Raw genomic sequence first — 22061 nt, 5'->3', positions numbered from 1 at the left:
TCAGGCAGCAGATGCTGGATGTCCAGCGGGATGCGTGGGGAGAACTGGCGGAGATCCATGAGGGTCTGCGTGCCATGGTCTCCGTCATGGAGAAGTCCATTCAGAGCGTGAGTTCTGCGTTGACCCTTAACACCGAGAGTGCAGCCTCCTCCAATGAGAGAGTGATGACTCTCATTGAGAGGCAGCTTCAGGAGCAGACTCAGGAGTTCTTGGGATTGCACTCGGACCTGTAAGGCTTCACACAGGCAGTGACCTCAGGAGGTCAATTCCAGTGTGGGAGATGGATAAGGCACCTAGTCTCCCTGCTCGGTCCCTGTCTATCAATGGTGAGCAGGGAGGTGCAAACGCATCTCACGCTGGAAGGTGAGGCACCTGTCACCTCTATGGGCTTCTCTCAGGGCGCTCTGGGTGAGGGCACCAGTTCCTCTGCCCCTCTGCCAATGGCTGCTGCATCTGATGATGCCGCGATGACTAAGGAGTGCCAATAGGGCTGGACGCACTCTCCCAGGTGGAGCCTGTTCAGGGTCTGGTGGCCAGCGGACGACTGCCAAGGTCATCAGGGCCACAAGGACAGCAGAGTCAGCAGCTGCCCCCAACGCCACTGTCAGCGAGGGGGGCATCAAGACGCAGCACCCACAGGCGTAGGTTGAAGGCACCCTGAGAACAACTGGGGTTTGTCACAGGTGATATTATTTGCATTAATTTTTTCGACTCAAGTTAAGTGTGGACACTTTGTTTGTTCATGTTAAGTGCCATAAACATTTATTTGACTTAAATGGGCTGAGTTGGCTGGGTGGTTTGAATTGGTGCCAATACAGCACAGACTTGTAAAGGTCTGGCATTGTGTGGTGTTGGTGTATTGGGCTGGGTTCTCATTTATTGATTGTTAGCAAAGGAGACAGAGCCATTGACTTGATGAAGCCTTGGATGCCTAGCAGAAGATTCGCTGCATCAAAGCATCCCTGGTGTCCCTGCCTCCATGAGGGTTCCTGTCCTCTGCCTCAAGGTCCTCACCTTGCGCCTCCCCAGGATCTTCCTCTAAGCCATCACTTGAGTCATTCACCTTGGCCTGTGGAGCTGCCTCCCTTTCCTCAGCCTCTAGCGGGTCCCCCCTTGTCAGCGCCAGGTTGTGCAGGACACAGCATGTGACGACTATGAGGGAGATACGCTCTGGAGGATACTGCAATGCTCCCTGTGACTGGTCCAGGCATCTGAAGTGCATCCTCAGCAGCCTGATGGTCCTATGCACAACCACCCTTGTGGAAGTATGACTCCTGTTGTATCTCTCCTCAGCCTCAGTTCTTGGATGACAGAGTTGGGTCATCAACCACCTTTTCAAAGGATAGCCCTTGTCACCCAGGAGCCATCCATCCACTCATGCAGGAGCCATGAACAGCCTTGGTACCTGTGAGTGCCGGTAGTTGTAAGGATCGTGAGAGCTCCCAGGGTAATGGGCACAAACATGGAGAATCTGTGTCGTGTGGTCACAGTCAAATCTGATAATTCATTGAGTGGAACCCCTTTCTGTTTATGAAAGCTCCAGGCCCACCTACTGGCACCTTGATGGCCATGTGAGTGCAATCTATTACACCCTGGAGATGGGGGAACCCAGCCACCACAGTGAAGCCTCACGCTCCCTCCACCTGGCTCCCCTCATCTGTCCAGAAGTGGGTGAATGTGTGGACATGTCTAAAGAGAGCATCAGTCACGAGCTTGACAAACTGTGTGCAGCTAATTGAGAAACGCCGCACAGATCCCCCACTGAGCCCTGAAAATATCCAGAGGCAGAGAAGTTGAGGGCCCCTGTAACCTTCAATGGGATGTCTGGGCACACAATTGGAGGCGATTGCCAGACCTATCATGTGACATGTTGCTGTCACCGTGCTCCTGGAGAGGCGGACCCTCCTGCGGCACTGGACCTCAGACATCGGAGGTAGTTGGAGCACTGCCTGAACACTTTAGACGCTGGGTGGTGGCGACTTTGGCGTGCCCTCCCGCCTTGGCCTCCCTGTTGGCCCTGCACCAACTGAGCCCCTGCCTCTCTAAGGTCTGTCCCTGGGACGCTGACTGTGTCCACCTGGCCCCTCTCCCTTCTGCTCCTCTCTTCCTCTTCAGAGGAGGTTCCACCGGTGGAATACACTGTCCCCATTAGATGGGATGCACAGGAGCAGCGCGTTGAAAATGAAGGAACATTATGCTGCAATATTCAGGGGAACCTTCCAGGAAAGATGAGAGCCCAAGATGCTGAAATGCAGACTTGACAGTCAAACGAGATGCCAAGAAACTCTGGGACAGCTCTGCGCTCACACAGCAAAGGACTGGCAATGACAGAGAAAGTGCTGCTGCCCCGGGGGCCTTTTATCCCGCCCGCGGATGAGGAAATGATAAAAATGTGAATTCCGCCCACCCTTTTCGCCCGTGCGACGAGCTGAAAATAGCACGAGCAACGTAAAATCGCAGATAATTGGCTTTTTAATGGCCTTCATTGGCCCTTTAATTGTCGGCGGGCGCAGCTCCAACTCCCGCCCGTGCGTGCTGATCTCAATATTGCAGGCGTGCGCGAAGAATCGGGACTCACGCCGACGTCTTTTTTGCGCAATTTTACAAGCACTCAGGTGGGGCGCACACCCGGCCTCGGAACACAAAATTCTGGCCGTGTTTACTGAAAAGGATAATGTGAGAGCTTTGGTCGATTTTTTCTCAAATAAATGGAACCATTTAACAGAGTGAAGCAGAGACTCCAGTGAGTGTTTAATAAGTCACCATAAATATGTTACAAAACATGATTTGTGCACCATTACAGCAAACTCTCATTTTTCATAAGACGCAGATCCTCAAAACAAGAGGTTATAGAATGAACTTGTGGTCATTGTGCACCTAAATTTGGCTTAAACATAGCTAAATGGTTTACCTGGGATAGAACATTTATCTGCCTATGTTTCTGGCTGAAAAGTGGAGACTTCTTTCTGCTTTTCTGAACATGGCTCATGTGGGGCAGCACAGACCAGTTGGGCTGAATGGCCTCTCCCTGTGCTGTCAAATTCAATGTAATTTTTTTTCTTCTTTATTCAGAGTGGGTGGGGGGAGGAGGAATAAAACGTTTCAAGAATGCTTTCCTTTTCTTTTTTCACTCAACTGCGGGGAAGAGTTCCTCTGGTCACTAGATTTAGTTCCTCTGGTCACTAGATTTAGTTGTACGACAGATATGTGCAAGTTTTCTCTGGTGGCTACGACCAATGAAATTATGAAACGTAGCAAAAAAGGACACGTGTCTAGGAAGGCGTTACACAGAAGGCACCAACTCCACAGTTACCCACTCAGCCTCAGATGCCAAGAGGTCCATGGGCATAGCATTAGATTATTTCTGCAGGTTTCCCCAGTTCCTTTACCAGCACATTTAGAGCTCTACTGGAATGGTGTGAGAAAGGAACCCCCGCCTCGTCGTTTCAGAAAATTTCCATCCCTTGCCAGGGAATATATCCAAGACTGGTACGTTTTCTTGTCCATAGGCATGTTGACCGTTATTGCAAGAGGGTTGCAGTACAAGAAGAAAGAAGTCTTGCTTCAATTGTACAGGGTTTAGTGAGACCACATCTGGAGTACTGTGTGCAGTTTTGGTCTCCACACTTAAGAAAGCATATAGTTGCACTGGAGAAGGTACCGCGAAGGCTCACTAAATTGACCCCTGGGACGAAGGAGTTGTCCTATGATGAGAGGCTGAGTAAATTGGGCTTATATTATCTGGAGTTCAGAACAATGAGAGGCGATCTCATTGAAACATACAAAATTTTGAAGGCGCTTGACAGGGTGGACGCTGAGAGATTGTTTACGCTGGTCGGGGAATCTAAAACACGGGGGCCACGGTCTCAGGATAAGGACTGAGATGAGGAGAAATTACTTCACTCAAAGAATTGTAAATCTTTGGAATTCTCTACCCCAAAAGGGTTTGTGGATGCTCTATTGTTGAATATATTTAAGGCTGAGATAGACAGATTTTTAGTCTCTCGGGGAATTAAGAGTTATGGGGAGCGAGCGAGAAAATGGAGTTGAAGCCCACGATCAGCCATGATCATATGGAATGGTCTAAGATGTTACTTCATCTGTTGTCTCTACCGAAGCTGCCTAATGTGCTGAGTGTTTTCTGTATTCTCTGGTTTTAGTCTTCATAGAGCTTTCTCATCCAGAAGTTCACCTCCGAATGTAGTAACTACCACACAGCCTCTAACAATCTATCATTTCTCTTAAACAAAAGGGCATCAACTAAGCAGCTAATTGCACGTTAATCAAAGCTCCGTTAAAGAGACTTCCCATTATTGCTTCTGGAATTGTACAGATGGCCTTGACACCATGTCTCACCGTAATCCCATTTTAGAATCATGGAATCGCACTGGACAGAGGGAGGCCATTCGGCCCATCGTGGGCATGCTCATTACTTGGTGGGCTAAGAATTTCACATCTATTCTGATTTGTAAATTACGCGACAACAACAGAAAAAAAAACCCATCACAAATGATATTTTCCATCATCTTTTGGATACCCCCAGCGTTTAAGCAGAAGTTGAAATTTGTACCATTTGGAAAGAAATAGTTGGATTTGACTGGAGGCAGGTTAAACTGACATTGCATCAGATAACCTGTTACATAAACCACCTGAGCTTCCATCCATTAAAATCAATGGAAAGGAATAACCTGGAAACTTTCTATACAGGGCAGACATTACACAAAGCCTATTCTACACACAAGGTAGTGAGCTGAAAGCTTAAACCCAGAGCCATATATTAATAAGTCAACTCGTGGAAGAAATACATTTTACACGCACGTTTTTACACAGACATTTTTGTTAGCAGGGTCCTCCCTGAGTTAAAGTGAGATCAGCGCTTGCTCTAGCGACCCAGGAATGTGTGTTAGCACAAAATTGGATGAGATTTCTCTATTTTAAAACTAGTTTAAACTAAATTGGTTAATGCCTCTCTTAACATCATTGCCCGAGTAATGTCACGCGAATCCAGTAGGCTTGCTTCCTCATTCTAGGCTCAGCAGGTTATTTTCAGGGAATAAAATGAAATCCATGCGCGTTTCTATTCAGAAGTGTTGCGTGTTCATGTGGCAAAAAGAGTCAGAAGAAAGTTTCCTGCAGCTGCTTAGCCTCAATTATTGGTCGTCTAGTGCTGGTGTTGAACAATCCGCTTCACATTGCAGCACCATTAGGCTAAAGAGAAAGAGATGGAAGAATAAGAGGAACATCTTCAAAACAAGACAGTTTATGGGTATCTGCGCTATTGATATCTAAAGGGTTGGGATGGGTTGGGGGCACTGCATCTCCGGAGAAGTGGGGCTTGGAGGCCATGGGCACAAGGTGTACTTTGCTCGGAGCCCTGCTTCTCTCTGTCGACTTCACAATGCTGAATACCGGGGCCCAGTGGAGAGGCATAACAGTGAAAACTCCTGTTGAACGTTGGCTCAAAACATTCAGCATCCAGTCAGATACCTGTTAGACTCCCCGCTCGATTTTCACCCCGCAATTTTCTTCAATACACTTGTATGTCGGGCCGGCGTATAACGGGGGAAGTTGATGTGATTACGCCCCGCTTAGCCCCACTGCCTGAGACAATCTTCTACCCCTCAGCCTCAACGTCCATTCAGAGCAGCAGAAAATACATAGGCCACATTTGAATTTAAATTGTGCACATCTGCAACTTTTTGGCAGGCACGTTTTCAACAACTGGATTCACCCACTGGGAAAGGTGGGCGGGGGGAAGTGAAGTGGGGATACGACAGAGCAAGTTTCCACCCACACCAGATCCACTGGAAAATTGGTGGAAGTTGAGGACATTCTAGCTGCTTTGTTTTTATGTTGGAGGTATTGTAACAGTTAATCACGATCAGATTAAATTGGTTGCCACAATTTATTAACACAACACGTTTCTGCTCAATTTAATGTTTTGTGATGCAAATGTTTGGTACTACATCATGTAAGATTAGTGGAATGTTATCGCACAGAAGGAGGCCATTCAGCCCACATGCCTGTGCCAGCTCTTTGAAAGAGCTATCCAAATTGCTTCCACTGACCTGTTCTTTTCCCATAGCCCCACAGCCTTTTCTCATTTTCAAATTTATATCCAATTACTTTTTGAAAGTTACTATTGAATCTGGCTTCACCATTCTTTAAGGCACTGAACTCCAGGTCATAAAACTCATAATGTAAAATAATTCTCCTTATTTACCCTCTTGCCAATTATCTTAAAACCCATTCATTCGTAACACTTTGAAGGTTATTTACCAACAAAAAATGTACTTCACTGCTGATTAGTTGGCACGTTGACTCTGATTGGCCGAGGCATTGCAATGGGGACCTATAGGCTCCCCAAGCTCCTGGGTGATTCCCCATTGCTTTCTCCATGACAACGCCTCAGCCAACCAGAGTAGACTTGCCAAACAATCAGCACCCTTTTCTCATGTAGTATAAATTGTTGTGATCATTTGAAATTTGGCATTCTTGCATTTGTCCTTCGGGCAAGACGAAAAGCTTCAGCAACATGTCTCTCTTTTCAGCAATATTCAAGTTCTGTACTACCAAGTGACTGAGTGTACTATTCCCTCAACTTCAGAAAAGGCACTATATAAATGCAAGTCTTTCCATTTTTTGCAATTTCACCGGGGCTTCTGCCAGTTTCTCACCAGAACCTCTGCTGAAAGTTTGGCTGAATGCCCAAGCCAATTTGTGCACATCTGAATAGTCAGGTACAGAGTGGCCAAGGCAGAGGCCTAGAAGTAGGATGCTAACATGGGTACTTGTCAGAATGTCGCACATTTTGCGGGAAGGCTTGAGTAGGATGGAGTGAAAAGTATTTTGATGTCATTTTTAAAAAGAGGCCTTTCACCTCTGCCTCTTCAATGGGTAAAAATTGTACGCACACTGCCAGTTGATAAGAAATTAAGCCGACCTCGTCCGAACACTTCTTTTTGAAGCGAGGGAATGTTCCGGTGGTGGTTCATGGATACATGAACCATGGATAGACTACCCAATACACACCGAGCCACCGATATTCTGCATGAATGCATGGGAATTAACCAAACTGCACCAAACCATGAAGCCTAACCCAGTGCTCTGCACCTGCCACCATATGCAATGTGCCAATCTAGGCCAAGTACGTGTGCCTTTTGTTTCACCATCAATAACGTTTTAACCTGCTTGTCTGAACTTGCTCATTATTTTAATGATAGCATTAACTTTGGCGGAGGAAAGATGGTGGCATAGTGGTAATGCCACTGGACAAGTAATCCAGAGGCCCAGGCTATTGCTCTGGGGACATGAGTTAAAATCCCACCATAGCAGATGGCAGAATTTAAATTCACTGAATAAATCTGGAATATAAAGCTAGCCTCAGTGATGGTGACCATGACAACTATCGTCGATTGTTGTAAAAACCCATCTGGCTCACGAATGTCCTTTAGTGACCTGGCCTGGCCTACATTTGACTTCAGACCCACAGTAACGTGGTTGACTCTTAACTGCCCTCTGAAATAGCCTAGCAAGCTTTTCGGTTCAAGGGCAGTTAGGGATGGGCAACAAATGCTGGCCTTGCCGGTGGTGCCTTCATTCCATGAAAGAAGAAAAGAAACCTCTTCATTTCAAGCAGGTTAAACTCTTGTAGTAGTGGACATGGGAATGTGTTAATGGATAATAAACCTGTCTGCACACAGTATGATTGCAATCTGACTGTTTCTAGCACAACTGGGTCAGATCCTCTCTGCAGGGAAGGCAGATAGGGATTTATTTTAGTATCTTTGCCTCATAAACACTTATATATTCAGTGCTTTAGCTGTTTAATCCTGTTTTATTACCACCTATAAACTGGTTTGGGAAAAAGAACTGGTCGACGTATGTAAGATAAAGTAATGATATAGGTTACCTGAACTGCAGGATGAGCAGCAGCTCCATTCCCCACAGATAAACCCAATCAGCCCATTGATAGCTTGAATGGCACAAAGAATGAGCTGAACTCCACCTATCACCAACAGGAGAGAGAACAATGTGACGTGCCAGGAGATTATATTGGGAGGCGTTGCACAGATATCCCACATGCCGTGGTTTCCCAGGTAATCGCTGCCAAAGAAAAAACAAAACACCAAGAGTGAAAACAAGTCAACAAACTCGTCTATAGACCCATGTCACATGGAAGGAGGTCATTCGGCCCATCAAGTCTCTTTGAAGGGGTTATCCAATTAGTTTTGCTTCATTGCAATTTTTTCCTTTTCAATGATAGATTCAATACCCTTTGAAGAGTTTCTATTGAATCCTCTTCCCTTTTAGGCAGTGCATCAGCAACTTGCTCCATAAAAAATATTCTCCTCATCTCCTCTACACCCACACATCCCCAACCCTGAACTTTGGTTCTTTTGCCAATTGTCTTAAATCTGGACAAAAGACACTGAAAATGCTAGAATGCACTCAGCAGTTCAAACAACAATGATCGAGAGAGAAGGACAAGTAATGAATTGTCGCTTGGCAGTACAGAACTTCAGTATTACTGAATAAACAGACATGCTGTCAAAGCTTTTTGTCTTGCACTCATTTTTAAAAATTCATTCATGGGATTACCCATCCCTAATTGCCCTTGAAAAAGGTGGTGGTGAGTCACCTTGAACTGCTCGGGTCCATGCGGCATAGGTACACCCACAGTGCAGTTAGGGAGGGAGTTCCACATTTTTGACTCAGTGACAGTGAAGGAACAGCAGCATATTTCCAATTCAGGATGGTGACTGGCTTGGAAGGGAACTTCTAGGTGGTGCTGTTCCAATGTGTCTGCTGCCCTTGTCCTTCTAGATGGTAGTGGTCGTGGGTCGGAAGGTGCTGCGTAAGGAGGCTTGGTTCCTGCAGCTCATCTTGTAGATGGTACACACTGCTGCCACTGTGCGTCAGTGGTGGAGGGAGTGAATGTTTGTGGATGAGGTGCCAATCAAACGGGCTGCTCTGTCCTGGATTCTGTCAAGCTTCTTGAATGTTGTTGGAGCTGCACTCATCTAGGCAAGCAGGGAGTATTCTATCACACTCCTGACTTGTGCCTTGTAGATGGTGGACAGGCTTTGAGGAATCAGGAGATGAGTTACTCATTCCTCGTCTCTGACTTACTCTTGTAGCCACAGTAGTTATATGGCTAGTCCAGTTCAGTTTCTGGTCAATGGTAAGCCCCAGGATGTTGAAAGTGGGGGATTCAATGACGGTAATGACATTTAATGTCAAGGGTTAGATTTTCTCTTGTTGGAAATGGTCATTGCCTGGCACTTGTGTGGCACGAATGTTACTTGCCACTTCTCAGCCCAAATCTGGATATTGTCCAGATCTTGCAGCATTTGGATATGGACTGCTTCAGTGTCTGAGGAGTCACAAATGTTGCTGAACATTGGCTTGATGGTGGCATCCTGTTAGAATGCCACTCATGCTGCTACTGCATACTAGCAGCAGAAAACTGCTAGTTTCACCTGTTGCTCAAAGTTTTGAGACACCAACGTATCAAACAGCACGCCCCTTCAGCTGTTCACAACAGGCAAAGTACTGACCATACTTCACCAGTCTGTGCTTGCAAAACATCGAACATAGTGTCCAACATTAGACATGATTCCACAATTGTAAAACATTCCTGATTGGGCTAAGAGTTACAGTAATAACCAATTTAAGAAATCAGTTGGGCTGGCAGTGTGGCTCACTTACGCACGCTAGAAGCTCCATATATTCACACGCAGGCCCCTGACCTTTGCAAACAAAAAGAACATGCCCACACATTGTGCCTTTTTCGACTAAACAAAAGCTTGTGGGACAGCCAATCCCTGGTTCACTCCCCATGGCAATGCTTTGACTAATCAGAGTCCCTAGTTTGAATTTAAAGAAAAGCTTGGCAGCTAACTGTTCCCTGGTGTATTTTCCATAGCAATGCCCTTACCAATCAGAGTCCACTTGGAAACCAATCAGCATCCTCTTCTCATGCAGTATAACCAGGCTTCTTTCAATAAACTTGGTTTATTCCAAAATGAAACCGCTTTTTTAAAACAGGTTGCAAGAACTGGTTAACACACAATTGATAATCTGGAAGTGTAACCATGTATCCCTTTTAAAATTCCCCAGCATACACACACATAGACACACACACACACACACACACATGCAAACAAAGGACAAACAAATAGGGTCTCTGCAGAGATGGCAGTTGAAGGAAATGACTTTATAAAAATGATATAGTTTGTAGGGTTGTGACACTGTTGATCTGGTACTCCCTCATGTGAGGATGGGTCGCTAGTCCCAGTAGATGTCTGGAGGTTCTCACAAATGGAGCTTCAGTGGAGGAAAATAGAACCGGATGCTTCTTGTCTTAGCCCCTCGTGTTTCCAGCTACAGAGAAGTTCCACTGAGGTGAGGATTCCTAGCTGGATACTGGATACTAGATTCCAAGCAAGGCAAGGAGAACACAAGCTGCTCAACTTTTCCCCTTCTCGGTTCATTCCCAACTGAGTTCAAAACAGCAAGTTTAAGACATAAAGCTCTTCCGTCAGTTGATTTCCTGTAAATCACCAGACCTTTGCCTTTAAAGCAGTTTTTCCTTTCCATCAATTAAAGTTCAAATAGACAAATAGCTCTCCTCCACAATTGCCATGCTGGTCATTTAGCTGATGTCATGTGACTTCTTGGAGAACGCATGCTTGCTCCAGTCTAAGATGAAGTTATGACCTTTTCTTTAAAAAAAAATCCAGTTCAGCTCGCAAGTGCCCAAATAATGTAATGTCCTTCCAAATTTTAAAAGAAAATATAGTTCTTGAAGATATGGTTCTAACATAGGACAAAATTGAATGAAAATACAAGGGGGAAAAAAAATAAATTTTCTAGAAAAGCCTGACCAGGATATGGGAGGAGGCTTAGTTTTTCTGCATTGTCTGAGGCAGGTTGTTAGAGATTGCAGTTTCACCTGACTGTCTCCTTTTAGATTGTGCTTGTGCAATTACTCCCAAATGCCAACAGTTTGAACAGATGAGAAGCAGTCAATAATCGACACGGTAAATCTTATCAGACGTATGTAAAGAGCCAACAGTGCTGTTTATTATTTTTAGCCTTAGCAATGAATTGAATACTGCCCCAGAATTTTTTAATTACCGTCGTCTGGAGCTGCACATCTCTCTCCCTGACTTCCCAGCTGAGCCTGCTGAGAAATGTGCAGCGCAACGGAAATATATTGGCATTCCTTCACTGTCGCTGGGTCGAAATCCAGGAACTCCCTTCCCAGCAACACCGCGGGTGTACCTACACCACATGGACTGCAGTGGCTCAAGAAGGCAGCTCACCACCACCTTCTCAAGGGCAACTTGGGATGGGCAATAAATGCCAGCGAAGCCCACATCCTGTGTGAATTAAGAAGAAACAGCTCTGGAGTTGTTTCTGTGCAGTGCAGAGGTGTTGGGGGGGGGGGGGAGTGAAGCTACACCCCCTTTTTAAGGCACTACCTGCTATAACGCGGTAAGTTTAAAGGTCCCCGTCACTTTGACAGGAGAGAAGGTAAGTGTGTAAAGTAAGTAGGTAGGATGGATCGGGGGAGGAGGAGGTTTGGATAGTTCGGGGCTCGGGGTGGTCAGGTGGGTGTTGGGTGGTCAGCGGGTGCAGGGGTCAGATGGTGGGTCGGATGGTCAGGAGGTGGGTGGTAGTTGGGCAGGGATGGGGCATTGGTTCGTCAAGGAGGGATAGAAGATAGTTGGGGAGGTGATCTACTCTCCATCATTAGTAAAGTAATGGAAGGGGTCATCAACAGTGCTATCAAGCAGCACTTAGTTAGCAATAACCTGCTTACTGATGCCCAGTTTGGGTTCCTCCAGGGCCACTCAGCTCCTGACCTCATTACAGCCTTTGTTCAAACCTGGACAAAAGAGCTGAATCCTGAGGTGAGGTGAGAGTGACTGCCCTTGATGCCACATTTGACTGAGTGTGGCATCAAGGAGCCCTAACAAAACTGGAGTCAATGGGAATAAGGGGGAAAACTCTCCGCTGGTTGGAGTCACACCTAGCACAAAGGAAGATGATTGTGGTTGTGGAGATCAGTCATCTCAGCTCCAGCATCACTGCAGGAGTTCCTCAGGGAGTAGTCAGGCAGTGGGGCAGTAGTCAGGGGTGGGAGGTAGTTAATGTCCTTGGCCCAACCATCTTCAGCTGTTTCATCAATGACCTTCCTTCCATCATAAGGTCAAAAGTGATGCACCATGTTCAGCACCATTCGCGACTCCTCAGTTACTGAAGCAGCCCATGTCCAAATGCAGAAAGACCTGGACAATATCCAGGCTTGGGCTGACAAGTGGCAAATAACATTTGTGCCACACAAGTGTCAGGAAATGACCATCTCCAACAAGAGAGAATCCAACCATTGCCCTTTAATGTTCAATGGTATTACCATCACTGAATCCCCCACTATCAACATCCTGGGAGTTACCATTGACCAGAAATTGAACTGGACTAGCCATATAAGTACTGTGGCTACAAGAGCAGGTCAGAGGCTAGGAATTGTGCGATGGATAACCCACCTCCTGACTCCCCAAAGCCCATCCACCATCTACAAGGCACAAGTCAGCAGTGTGGTGGAATACTCTCCACTTGCCTGGATGAGTGCAGCTCCAACAACACTCATGAAGCTTGACACCGTCCAGGACAAAGCAGCCCACTTGACTGGCACCACATCCACAAACATTCACTCCCACCACCACTGACGCACAGTAGAAACAGTGTGCACCATCTACAAGATGCACTGCAGGAACTCAGCAAGGCTCCTTCGACAGCACCTTCCAAACTGACAACCACCACCATCTAAGAGGACAAGGGCAGCAAATAAATGGGGACACCACTACCTGGATGTTTCCCTCGCCGTTCTTTCAGTGTTGCTGGGTCAAAATCCTGGAGCTCCTGTCCTAACAGCACTGTGGGTGTACCTACACCACACGGACTGCAGCAGTTCAAGAAGGCAGCTCACTACCACCTTCTCAAGGGCAATTAGGGATGGGCAATAAATGCTGGCCCATTCAGCAAAGTCCATATCCCATGAATGGACATAAAAAAGAGTCAGGGAAGTGGGGGTTTAGGGGGCGGAGATGTTGATGGGGAATGTTGGTAGTCAGGTGGTCAGGAGGGTAGTCAGGCTGCGGGGGCAGTAGTCAGGGGGCTGAGGGCAGTAGTCTGGGGGTCAGGGGATAGTTGGGGAGTTGGGAGGTAGTCGGGGGGATTTGGGAGGGTAGTCAGGCAGTGGGGCAGTAGTCAGGGGTGGGAGGTAGTTAATGTTAATGGTCCCTAACTGGGTCATAGCAATGTAGAGAACAGGTCCCTGTTCAGGAATGCGTAGACAACTGCTAGAAGACACTCGCCAGATATGAGAACAATGTTCCCCTTTGCATATTCTCTGTGAGATCCAAAAGATGAGAGCAAATTAAAATTTAAGTGGGGCAAAAAGAAGGGTTTGGAATAATCATTCATACAACATGATCACCCCTAAAGGGAGTTGTATTCAATTTGGCAGGTTGGGCTCCTACAACTATTTACTGACACCAAGGGCCAGATTTTCACCACAGGGGCAGGAAGATTGAGTCAAGAAATCTTCTGACTTGGCAGACCCATCTCCATGGAAGCAAGCCCTGCCCACACGATTTTTGCTCTGAGATGGGGGAGTGATCACGTGATCCGGAGGCAGTCTGGAGGTAGCCACAGGGGCAGGTGAGGCCAAGGTTGGCTGGTTAAAAGGCCCTACTTGGTTCTTTGTGACTTCAGCCCAGTTTTATTAAAGGGCGTCAGGCTCTCTAACCCTCACCTCCCCACCCATCCCATGCCCTCTCATGTACCCCATGCCACCTCCTTACCCCATGCCACCTCCATGCCCCCTCATACCTCCATGCCACCTCCATGGCCGCTCACCCAGTACCCATGATGAGCAGATCTCAGGAGCCATGTGAAGATGAAAAAATAAACTAACTATCTAAGAAACTCTCACTCATACACATTTGATACTAAAAAAAGTTCTCATTCATGAAACACATTCAAAGGTTTGAAATCCTGTCAGCTGGTCAATCTGTTATAAAAGCAAACACATTTCTATTCACTAACCACATCATAGACAGCTAATTCTTTAATAGCCTCTTAAATCTGTCAATCAAAATGTGAATTCAGCCTCCATGTTGAAATAAGTGGTTTTGGAGCTTATGAAATTTAGCCAAGCATTCATAATGGCCTCAGCTGTAATACCAGCCATTGGGAAATGACACCAATGAAGTCTATTGGAACTGCAGGAACAAATGGTTATTTTTTTCTTTTCTAAGCTACACCACTTGATCTGCCAATTAATGCGCTCCAGCATTCCAGTGTTTTTGACAGCTGAAGCCTCTTTTCTTGCCTTTTTAAAGGGTAGAGGATTTAAATAAATTCAGATCATGGCATTTAAACAGACATTATCTGCCCTTCATGAGCACTTATGCCTCCTTCATAAATTATTGACTCCCGCGCTGCAGGTTAAGGCCCTTGGAAGGGTTAATTGGATCTGTTTGAACTCAGCACTAACTTCAAATGGCCCTTCTGAGTTTGGGTTTTCCACCTTGTGTGATTCACTCCTCATTCCCTTACCCTTAGCGACAAACATGGGACCTGCAAAAAATGGGGATGGGGCTTCGCATTCGGGTTCCGCCCAACCGTTTTTAAAGGCCTGAATCCACGAAAAGATTGGCGCAAAGCAATAGAAACTGCATCCTCAATGCATTTCTCAACAAAAGTCCAACTTTTCATAACTTATGCATGCGATTTCACGCACAGTTACCACCTGCTGTATAAAGTGGTGTTAAGATCACTAATGCATCTTGAAATTGTCACATGTGCTCAATGGCTGGATAGTTGAATGAAAAAGTGATTAAAATGAGATCACAAATGCAGCCCAGAGGCTCGCCCCAGGTCTAAGTAATGGTTTACATCACTGCATCGTTGGACAAGTGTCACTAAGAGGGTATCCTTGGAAGCTTTGGAGGAATTAGAATTTCAATGAACTGATACAATAATGGCATTTCGGAGAGAGTCTGAATGAGTGATGTTTCTTACCCATCAGCAAAGGGGTAGGTGTAATTGATGCTGCTCTTTGTGATACATTTTGGTCCTTGATTGAGGCCCACTACCGAAACGATGAAACTGTAGGCAGCTCCTGCCACACCTATCCCAGCAAAGATTATCGAGGAGAAATTCTAAATGAAGACAAAACAACAAATTAGTTAAAATATGATGTGAACAAACATTAAGATTGAAGAAAACAAGGCTGCATTAGATCAAAACGTGATCTCTCTATAACATTCCATCTCAGATTTCCTTTACCTACCAAATAGACAATCATGGTCCTTAAGGAATAAACCATGTTTTATTGCTTCAAATTTATATCTTGGAAATGAGGCTAACTTTTGCGTTGAGTTTCTCGTTATAAATTTTGAAACAAGGAAGTATTGCACAAAGGTTGACGCTAAACTAAGAGCCCATGTTGGACACTTTGGCCCAGCCATTGATTTGCTTTGTAAATTTTGTCTATTAACTCTGGTAGATATTAGCTTCTGTCTGTCGGCACCATTAAATGAAGAGTGTTATTTCCAGTCAGGGTCCAAAACATTGTGTACCAGGAACACGTATCAGGTTCGCGGGCCTTGATTTTAAACCCACGCAATGGACAAGACAGGGTCTGGAGGTGGGGGCGAGCACTATTCTAATCAGGCCATCGATGAGGGACCTGACTTAAACTTAAATGCTCGTATGGGGAGATCCCCACCATTGGCTACCTGGCAGCGTATCTGAGGTGGGAGGTGCTGAGTGCCTAAGGTCAGTAGAAGATCATCTCTTTTTAGCACTCCATGTGGACCAGGAGAAGCAGGAATCCTCCCTGCCAGGCTTCACAAGGAAGCCTTCAGCCTCACCCTATTCTCATTGATGACCCCATTCATTCAAACGCCCTCTGTCCCTAGCCCAAATCTTGCAGCCCCCAGCTATTCCCACGGGTTTTCAGCTGTGGTCTCTTGCCACTTCTTAGCACTCTCTCCCATTGGCCATGCAGCCAATTTTGACGCTTATTGGACAGGTTTCAGCCCAAAGTTATCCAAATAAGGCTCTGCTGTTAAGGTTGGCAAGGCGTCCATGTCTCCAGCTTTGCCAGACTTCCCTGTAGTCTCTCCTCCTCCACGTTAGTAATGGGGTTCCAAACTTCACAACCGCGATTTTCTGCCATTTTATCTTAATTGATGGAAACTCATTGGGGAGAGTGTGTGCCTTAAATTCTGATATGTGCTCTGACTGCACATATAATAAGATCCAAAACAGGGTCATTCCAGTTGGAAAGACTTAAGATCAAAATAGTTAAATAGAATTCTGTTTCAGCTCATCTTGTTCAAATGTTACGCTGCAGGAAATGGCTGAGGCAGAGATTATTGTATTATTCAAGGCAAAATAGGCACCAGCACTTGAAATAGGAAAGATACAGGTCCATTAGTAGAGAGAGAAAGAGAAAGAGGGGTGGCAGAGTTAATTTTAGATTTCTATAGCAAAGAATGAGTGCAGATGCAATGGGTCGAATGGGTTCCTTATTTGCTGTAAACATCTATGGCTCTAAATACAAGAAAGTTTAACCATTCTCAACTTAGATAAAGAAACTGATCCATGGATATAGAAGATTAATGTACGATCTAAAAGGTGATAGACTAGAGAATTTGATAGGGTAGATAAAGAAAGTCTATAACTTTGGTAGGGGAATCAGAACAAAGGAACCCAACCTTAAAACTAAAGCTAGGCAATAGGGTTGATGCCAGGGTCTTCACACACAGGCTAGGGGAAATCTGGAACTCTGCCCCCTGAAATACTATTGGGGCTTGGGATCAACAGAAATTTCAAAACTGAGATTGATAATTTTTTTTAACCAGGCAAGAACATTAAGTGTTACAGAGCCAAGGAAGGTAAATGGAGTTAAGATCCAGATTAGCCGGGGAGATTTAGAGCCAAAAAGTTCATCTTTAGCGCTGCTGGCAGAGACCTTTGGGCATTGGGAGTCCACATTGAGCGCAAGGTCATGGCTTAACATCCAATAAAATTGATAACGGAGAATTGGGTGGGGGAAATGGGGAATCAGGGAGGGGAAGTATTTGTTCTGCAAAACTTGAAACTAAAAGCTCGAAATCGGAGTTCACGAATAATTGATTTTAAATGGGAATGAAAAGCGTGCAGTTTCTCTGAAGGGCAGCTGTCCTGCAACTCCAGTTCTATACCCGGGCAGCAAGTTGAAAACCTTCTCCAATAGTTCTTGCTGAGAGAGAGGGGTGGTTTGGACCAGAATATATGCACATCTCTCAGTTCCACCATTCAAATGGAATAAAACCTCAATGGAATCATGGAACCTTACAGCACAGAAAGAGATCATTCTGCCCCTCATGTACATGCCAGCTCTTTGAAAGAGTTATTTAAGAGTCCAGAGTGCTCTGACTTTAGGAATGACATAAAGCTCCAATGATCACTAATTGAATAAATGCACCTCACGGTGTAATACGGAACCATATAAACCAGAAGAATCGCGATTTGATTCCGGGACTGTGCTACATTCGCTGGCTTCAGTGGGTCAGCAGAAAAGACCTCAATATCCCCAGGTTAGATTGGGAAAAATCAGCCTGGAACAGTGACGCTCTCCATGGTCAAACTCCCTGACAATACTTGGTTATCCAGACTCACACCGGAATGGCCGGTTGGATGAGATACTGGGTAGATGCCTACTGTTGTGAAAATGTATCCTAATCCCAGCGAGAGTCACTGAAATCATGACAGGATTTGGGGGGGGAAAAAAAACTAAAGAATTTCATTGTGTTCAGAAGAGTAGAAAGACGACATGGCCTGTGCTTAAAGCAGAGGGAATTTATAGTTCTGCAAAAACAATGGGCGGCATTTTACAGCCCCTCCCACCGGCGGGATTTTCCAGTCCTGCCGAAGTCAATGGGATTTTGAAAGGCTCACTGCATTTTACAGCCCCCACCACTGCTGCAATGGGGCCATAAAATTCTGTCCAACATTTCAGTGAACAAGTGGTCAACCTATGGAACAGGCTCTCTAGAGAGACAGTGACAGCAGTTAGTATGATTTAATGGAGTGCAAATTAGATAGATTTCTATCAGAAGATACCACTTTGGGATCTATTTGAATTAGAAATTTGTAAGTGTAGAACTCTTGGAAGGAACAGGTGACTTTAGGTCTGTGGTTCCCAAAGCTCTCCACCACTGGGGTATTTCCTGGAATCATTTCTGGGTCTCTTGCATACTAATTGGCACGGATTGACAGGAACATAAGAACATAGGACTTAGGAGCAGGAGTAGGTCATTCAGTCCTTCGAGCCTGCTCCGTCATTCAGTAAGATCATAGATGATCTGGTTGTGTCTCTACTCCAATTTGCCGTCTGCCTCCCATAACCCTTGATTCCCTTGCCTATCAAAAACCTGTCTAACTCAGCCTTGAATAAATTCAATGACCCAGGCTCCACTCCTTTCTGGGGAAGGGAATTCCACATACTAATGGCCCCCTGAGAGAAATAAAATCTCCTCATCTCCATCTTAATGCTAGACTACTTATTCTCGCTGGTTCTACTCTCTCCCACAAGTGGAATTATCCTCCGGTATCTACCCAATCAAACCCCCTCAGTATCTCACATGTTTCAATAGGATCACCTATCATTCTTCAACTCAACTCCAATCAACCTGTTCAACCTTTCTTCATAACATAAGCCCCTCATCCCAAAAATGAGTCCACTGAACCTTCTCTGTACTGCTATTGATAGGCATTATGGGCAGGATTTTACCTCCCGCAGGCGGGCATGCGCCCAACCCAATTGGGCTTAAAATAGTGCGCAATGACCTCGGGCGAGCGTTTTGACGTCATCACGCAGTCACGCGATATTTCGGTCAGCGGGCCTGCGCGAGAGTCAGCAGCGCGCCCACCGACAATGAAGAGGCCTATTAAGGCTCTTAATCAATTAATTGAAAGCTACCTTTCGTTACCCATCCAACCTTACAGTTGGCGGGCGGGCGAACGGGCCAGGCGGCCTTTGGATTTTTTTAGGAAACCTCGCCCACGGGCGGGATGAGGTTTCCAACGTTAATTAAATAAAACAAAAATTTTTTGACGTAATTTTTATTCTGTTTATGTTAAGTGTGTGAGCGATTTTGAAAAATCTTTATTTTTGAATGTAAAATTGTTCAGCTCCCTGCCTTCGGGAAGCTTTCATTGCGCACTCCCCCCCACGCATGCACAGACTTTTGTGCTGGTGCTCCTCCCGCCCCCAACCCCAGCAGCGCTGAGCTTCTCAATGCGCCTTTGGTGCTGGCTGGTTGCTAATTGGCCAGCCAGTGTGAAATCACGGTTGGGGGGGGGGCCAATCGTGGGCGGTGGACCCTTTCCCGGACGCTCCCGGGCCCACCCTCCGCACCTGCCCAAAATCCTGCCCAATGAGTGAGCAACTCTGTTATCATTGCATCGTGCCAACTGCACGGTAGAAGGCGAACTAGATGGACCAGGGTCTTCGAGAAACTTTTATGCTCATGACAAGTCAAGAAGCGGAGCAAATCTTCCCCTTGTATTATATGATTAGGGTCCAAGCTTTAGATGGACCCTCATTACAAATTTGCCTGCCTCATTACAAATTTGCCTGCCTCATTACAAATGGAAGGGTGAGGCTCAAAGCATACTGTCACAGCTTTTTACCCCCCCCAATCCCACCGTTTCTTCACAGGGGAAGACTGTTTTTAAAAAGAGAAGGTGGGAGAAATCCTGCCGGTTTCCGCAATGCTTACCGCAAATCGTCTCCCGCAGCTTTCGTTTCCACAACACCCACAGCAGTCGTTATTTTCCATTCCCACAAACACCAGGATCGGGAACACCATCTGCCGTCATTTCAAGACAAGTATTAGGTCGGTCAAATAAAACGTCTGCGCACTTGAACGATGCGATAATGCTTGATAATGGGGGAATAACAGTGAATGGAGGAATTGCGCTGGTGCAATCAGAAATATGCTTTACAAGATTAACATTTACTATCCAGCGTTCACCGTATAAAATGTCTTTGTTTCTGACTTTAACTGGGGTGGTTGCTAGTCCAGGTTAAACCAACAAACAGGAAAGCTTGAGTGACCTTGTCCCAAAACTTCAAAAGTTCATCTGCCGAAACTCGTGTCCCACTGTGGCTTGTCTACCCTCCCCCCAGCGGATGGGGTGGGGGGGGGGGGGGGGGCGAGCCTTTTAAATCTCCATTCAGTTCGGCGGGGCCGTAATATCGCGCCGGGCGGGAGGGGCCGCAAAACCCCTGGCCCATATTTTAGCGAGAACTAATGGCGAATCTCAGATCGAATCCCGTTAAGCGCCTGCACTCTAATGTCACTGCCTGGGAAGGTGGTGAGGGTGGGGTTGTTGAATATTTTTAAGGCAGGGCTAGATAGATTCCCTGTTAGGCCAGGGAATCAAAGGTTATCGGGGTTAGATGCCAATGTGGAAATCCAAACGCAAGAGGATCTTATTGAATGGCGGAGCAGGAGCGAGGGGCCGAATGGTCTACTCCTGTTCCTATTTCTTATGGCTCTTATCACGCGGAGTCATTTTAAAGCTTGCGTTTGTAGAAAAAAAATGAGCTACAACGTCGTAGAGGCAATTTTATTCGAACAGTGATGAATTGCTGCGTTCAAAATAATCGACCCACTAAAACTTTTGAAGTTTTAAGAACTTGATTATCCTAGTTTTCCTGTTTGTTGTTTTAACCTGGTTGAGCACCCACCTCACCCCCTCCCCCCCACCCCCAACTCCGCAAAATTGACAATTTTTTTTTTAAACAAAAAAAAGGTGATGTACCAGCAATCCAGATCCTACAATCCCACCGAAATACCAGACGGTCTCTGCCAGTTTCTCTAGAGTATTGTATCCCGTTTCTCCATTCGGGAAGAACAGCAGCGTGTTCAAAATAATGCTGGCAAGAGCCAGAGGGATGAGTGTGATGCCGATGCACCTCGCACATTTTCCGTAGCACATGGCGACAACTGGGGTGGTTCAGGTTCAAGTCTCAGCGCCGGTGTTAATTTCACCCTCAGGTCTGCCTCTGCGGGCTGGAGGACAATGAACGAAGAATCAAAATTGGGGGGAAATGCCTTACTTCCCTCTCGATGGTGACAGTGAGACAGTGGCTGAATCTTGGCGGAGCTTTTATATATATATATCTAGCCGCCCCCATGAGATATTGATGGTATTACGTTTGGTCAGATATTGCCCTGGTTACGTGGAGTTGGGGGGGTGGAGGGAGAGGTGGACTCAAAAAATCCTCACTTACCATGACAACTATCTTGTCCTGTTAATAATTCACCAGTGAGCAGTGTTACACTCATGGTTCATGAGGTAAACCTGCAATGAGCAAGTGACAACTCAATGCGTGCTCCTACTTGATAAAAGATTATTGCATGGGATTTTAGTTTTATCTCACTCACTTCCCCACTCTGCTACTTGAACGTGAAAGACCTTTCATAACTTTATTTAACATTGCGATGGGGGGGTGGGTGGGGGGTGGGTGGGGGAGCAATCAATGGTATTGAGTTAAAAATCATATTTTTACATTCCAATTATCTGTCGTGGTAGGCTAATGAATCAACATTTGTATTAGTTTAACAGGCGAGGTAACAGAGTAAGGGAGTGCATTCAGTGTCAATAAGCTTCCTTTGATATTGTCAAATTTTGGGGAAGGGACAATATTCTTCGACCTTAATAAAATTGGATAAAATGTGGTGCGGACCACAATTGGCCACGATGACCTTCATTCCCCAATGCTTGATTTTGTTTGTTCATTCTTGGGATGTAAACCTCGCTGGCAAGACCAGCATTTATTGCCCATCCCTAATTGCCCTTGAGAAGCTGGTGGTGAGCCGCCTTCTTGAACTGTCGCTCTGCATATGGTGTCGGTACACCCACAGTGCTTTCCTCTGTAACAGCTTGATGCAACTGAGTGGCTTTCTAGGTCAACCCAGAGG

General features: G+C 45.9%; 1 protein-coding gene across 1 annotated transcript; it reads right to left on the bottom strand.

Moving 5' to 3' along the window:
- Positions 1 to 2717: 2717 nt before the first annotated feature.
- On the bottom strand, positions 2718 to 21290 carry tm4sf4 (transmembrane 4 L six family member 4). Its single transcript, XM_078564257.1, has 5 exons — positions 20899 to 21290; positions 19851 to 19940; positions 15097 to 15236; positions 7913 to 8106; positions 2718 to 5208 (listed from the first exon to the last, which is right to left on the bottom strand). The coding sequence occupies exons 1-5, from the start codon at positions 21073 to 21075 to the stop codon at positions 5204 to 5206; spliced, it is 606 nt and encodes a 201-aa protein (XP_078420383.1). The 5' UTR covers positions 21076 to 21290; the 3' UTR covers positions 2718 to 5203.
- Between the last annotated feature and the right edge of the window lie 771 nt (positions 21291 to 22061).

The sequence above is a fragment of the Cetorhinus maximus genome, chromosome 19 (genome assembly GCF_964194155.1).
Source record: "Cetorhinus maximus chromosome 19, sCetMax3.hap1.1, whole genome shotgun sequence".
Classification (NCBI taxonomy): Eukaryota; Metazoa; Chordata; class Chondrichthyes; order Lamniformes; family Cetorhinidae; genus Cetorhinus; species Cetorhinus maximus.
This window is presented reverse-complemented; position numbering and strand designations above follow the sequence as displayed.

What these genes read in the sequence shown, in the direction of transcription:
- tm4sf4 (XM_078564257.1), bottom strand. Translation starts at nt 21,075, where the DNA reads ATGTGCTACGGAAAATGTGCGAGGTGCATCGGCATCACACTCATCCCT. An exon ending in GCTGCGGGAGACGATTTGCG is followed by an intron (nt 15,237 to 19,850) that starts GTAAGCATTGCG and finishes GTCTTCATTTAG; the next exon opens with AATTTCTCCTCGATAATCTT. An exon ending in ACCTACCCCTTTGCTGATGG is followed by an intron (nt 8,107 to 15,096) that starts GTAAGAAACATC and finishes TTTCTTTGGCAG; the next exon opens with CGATTACCTGGGAAACCACG.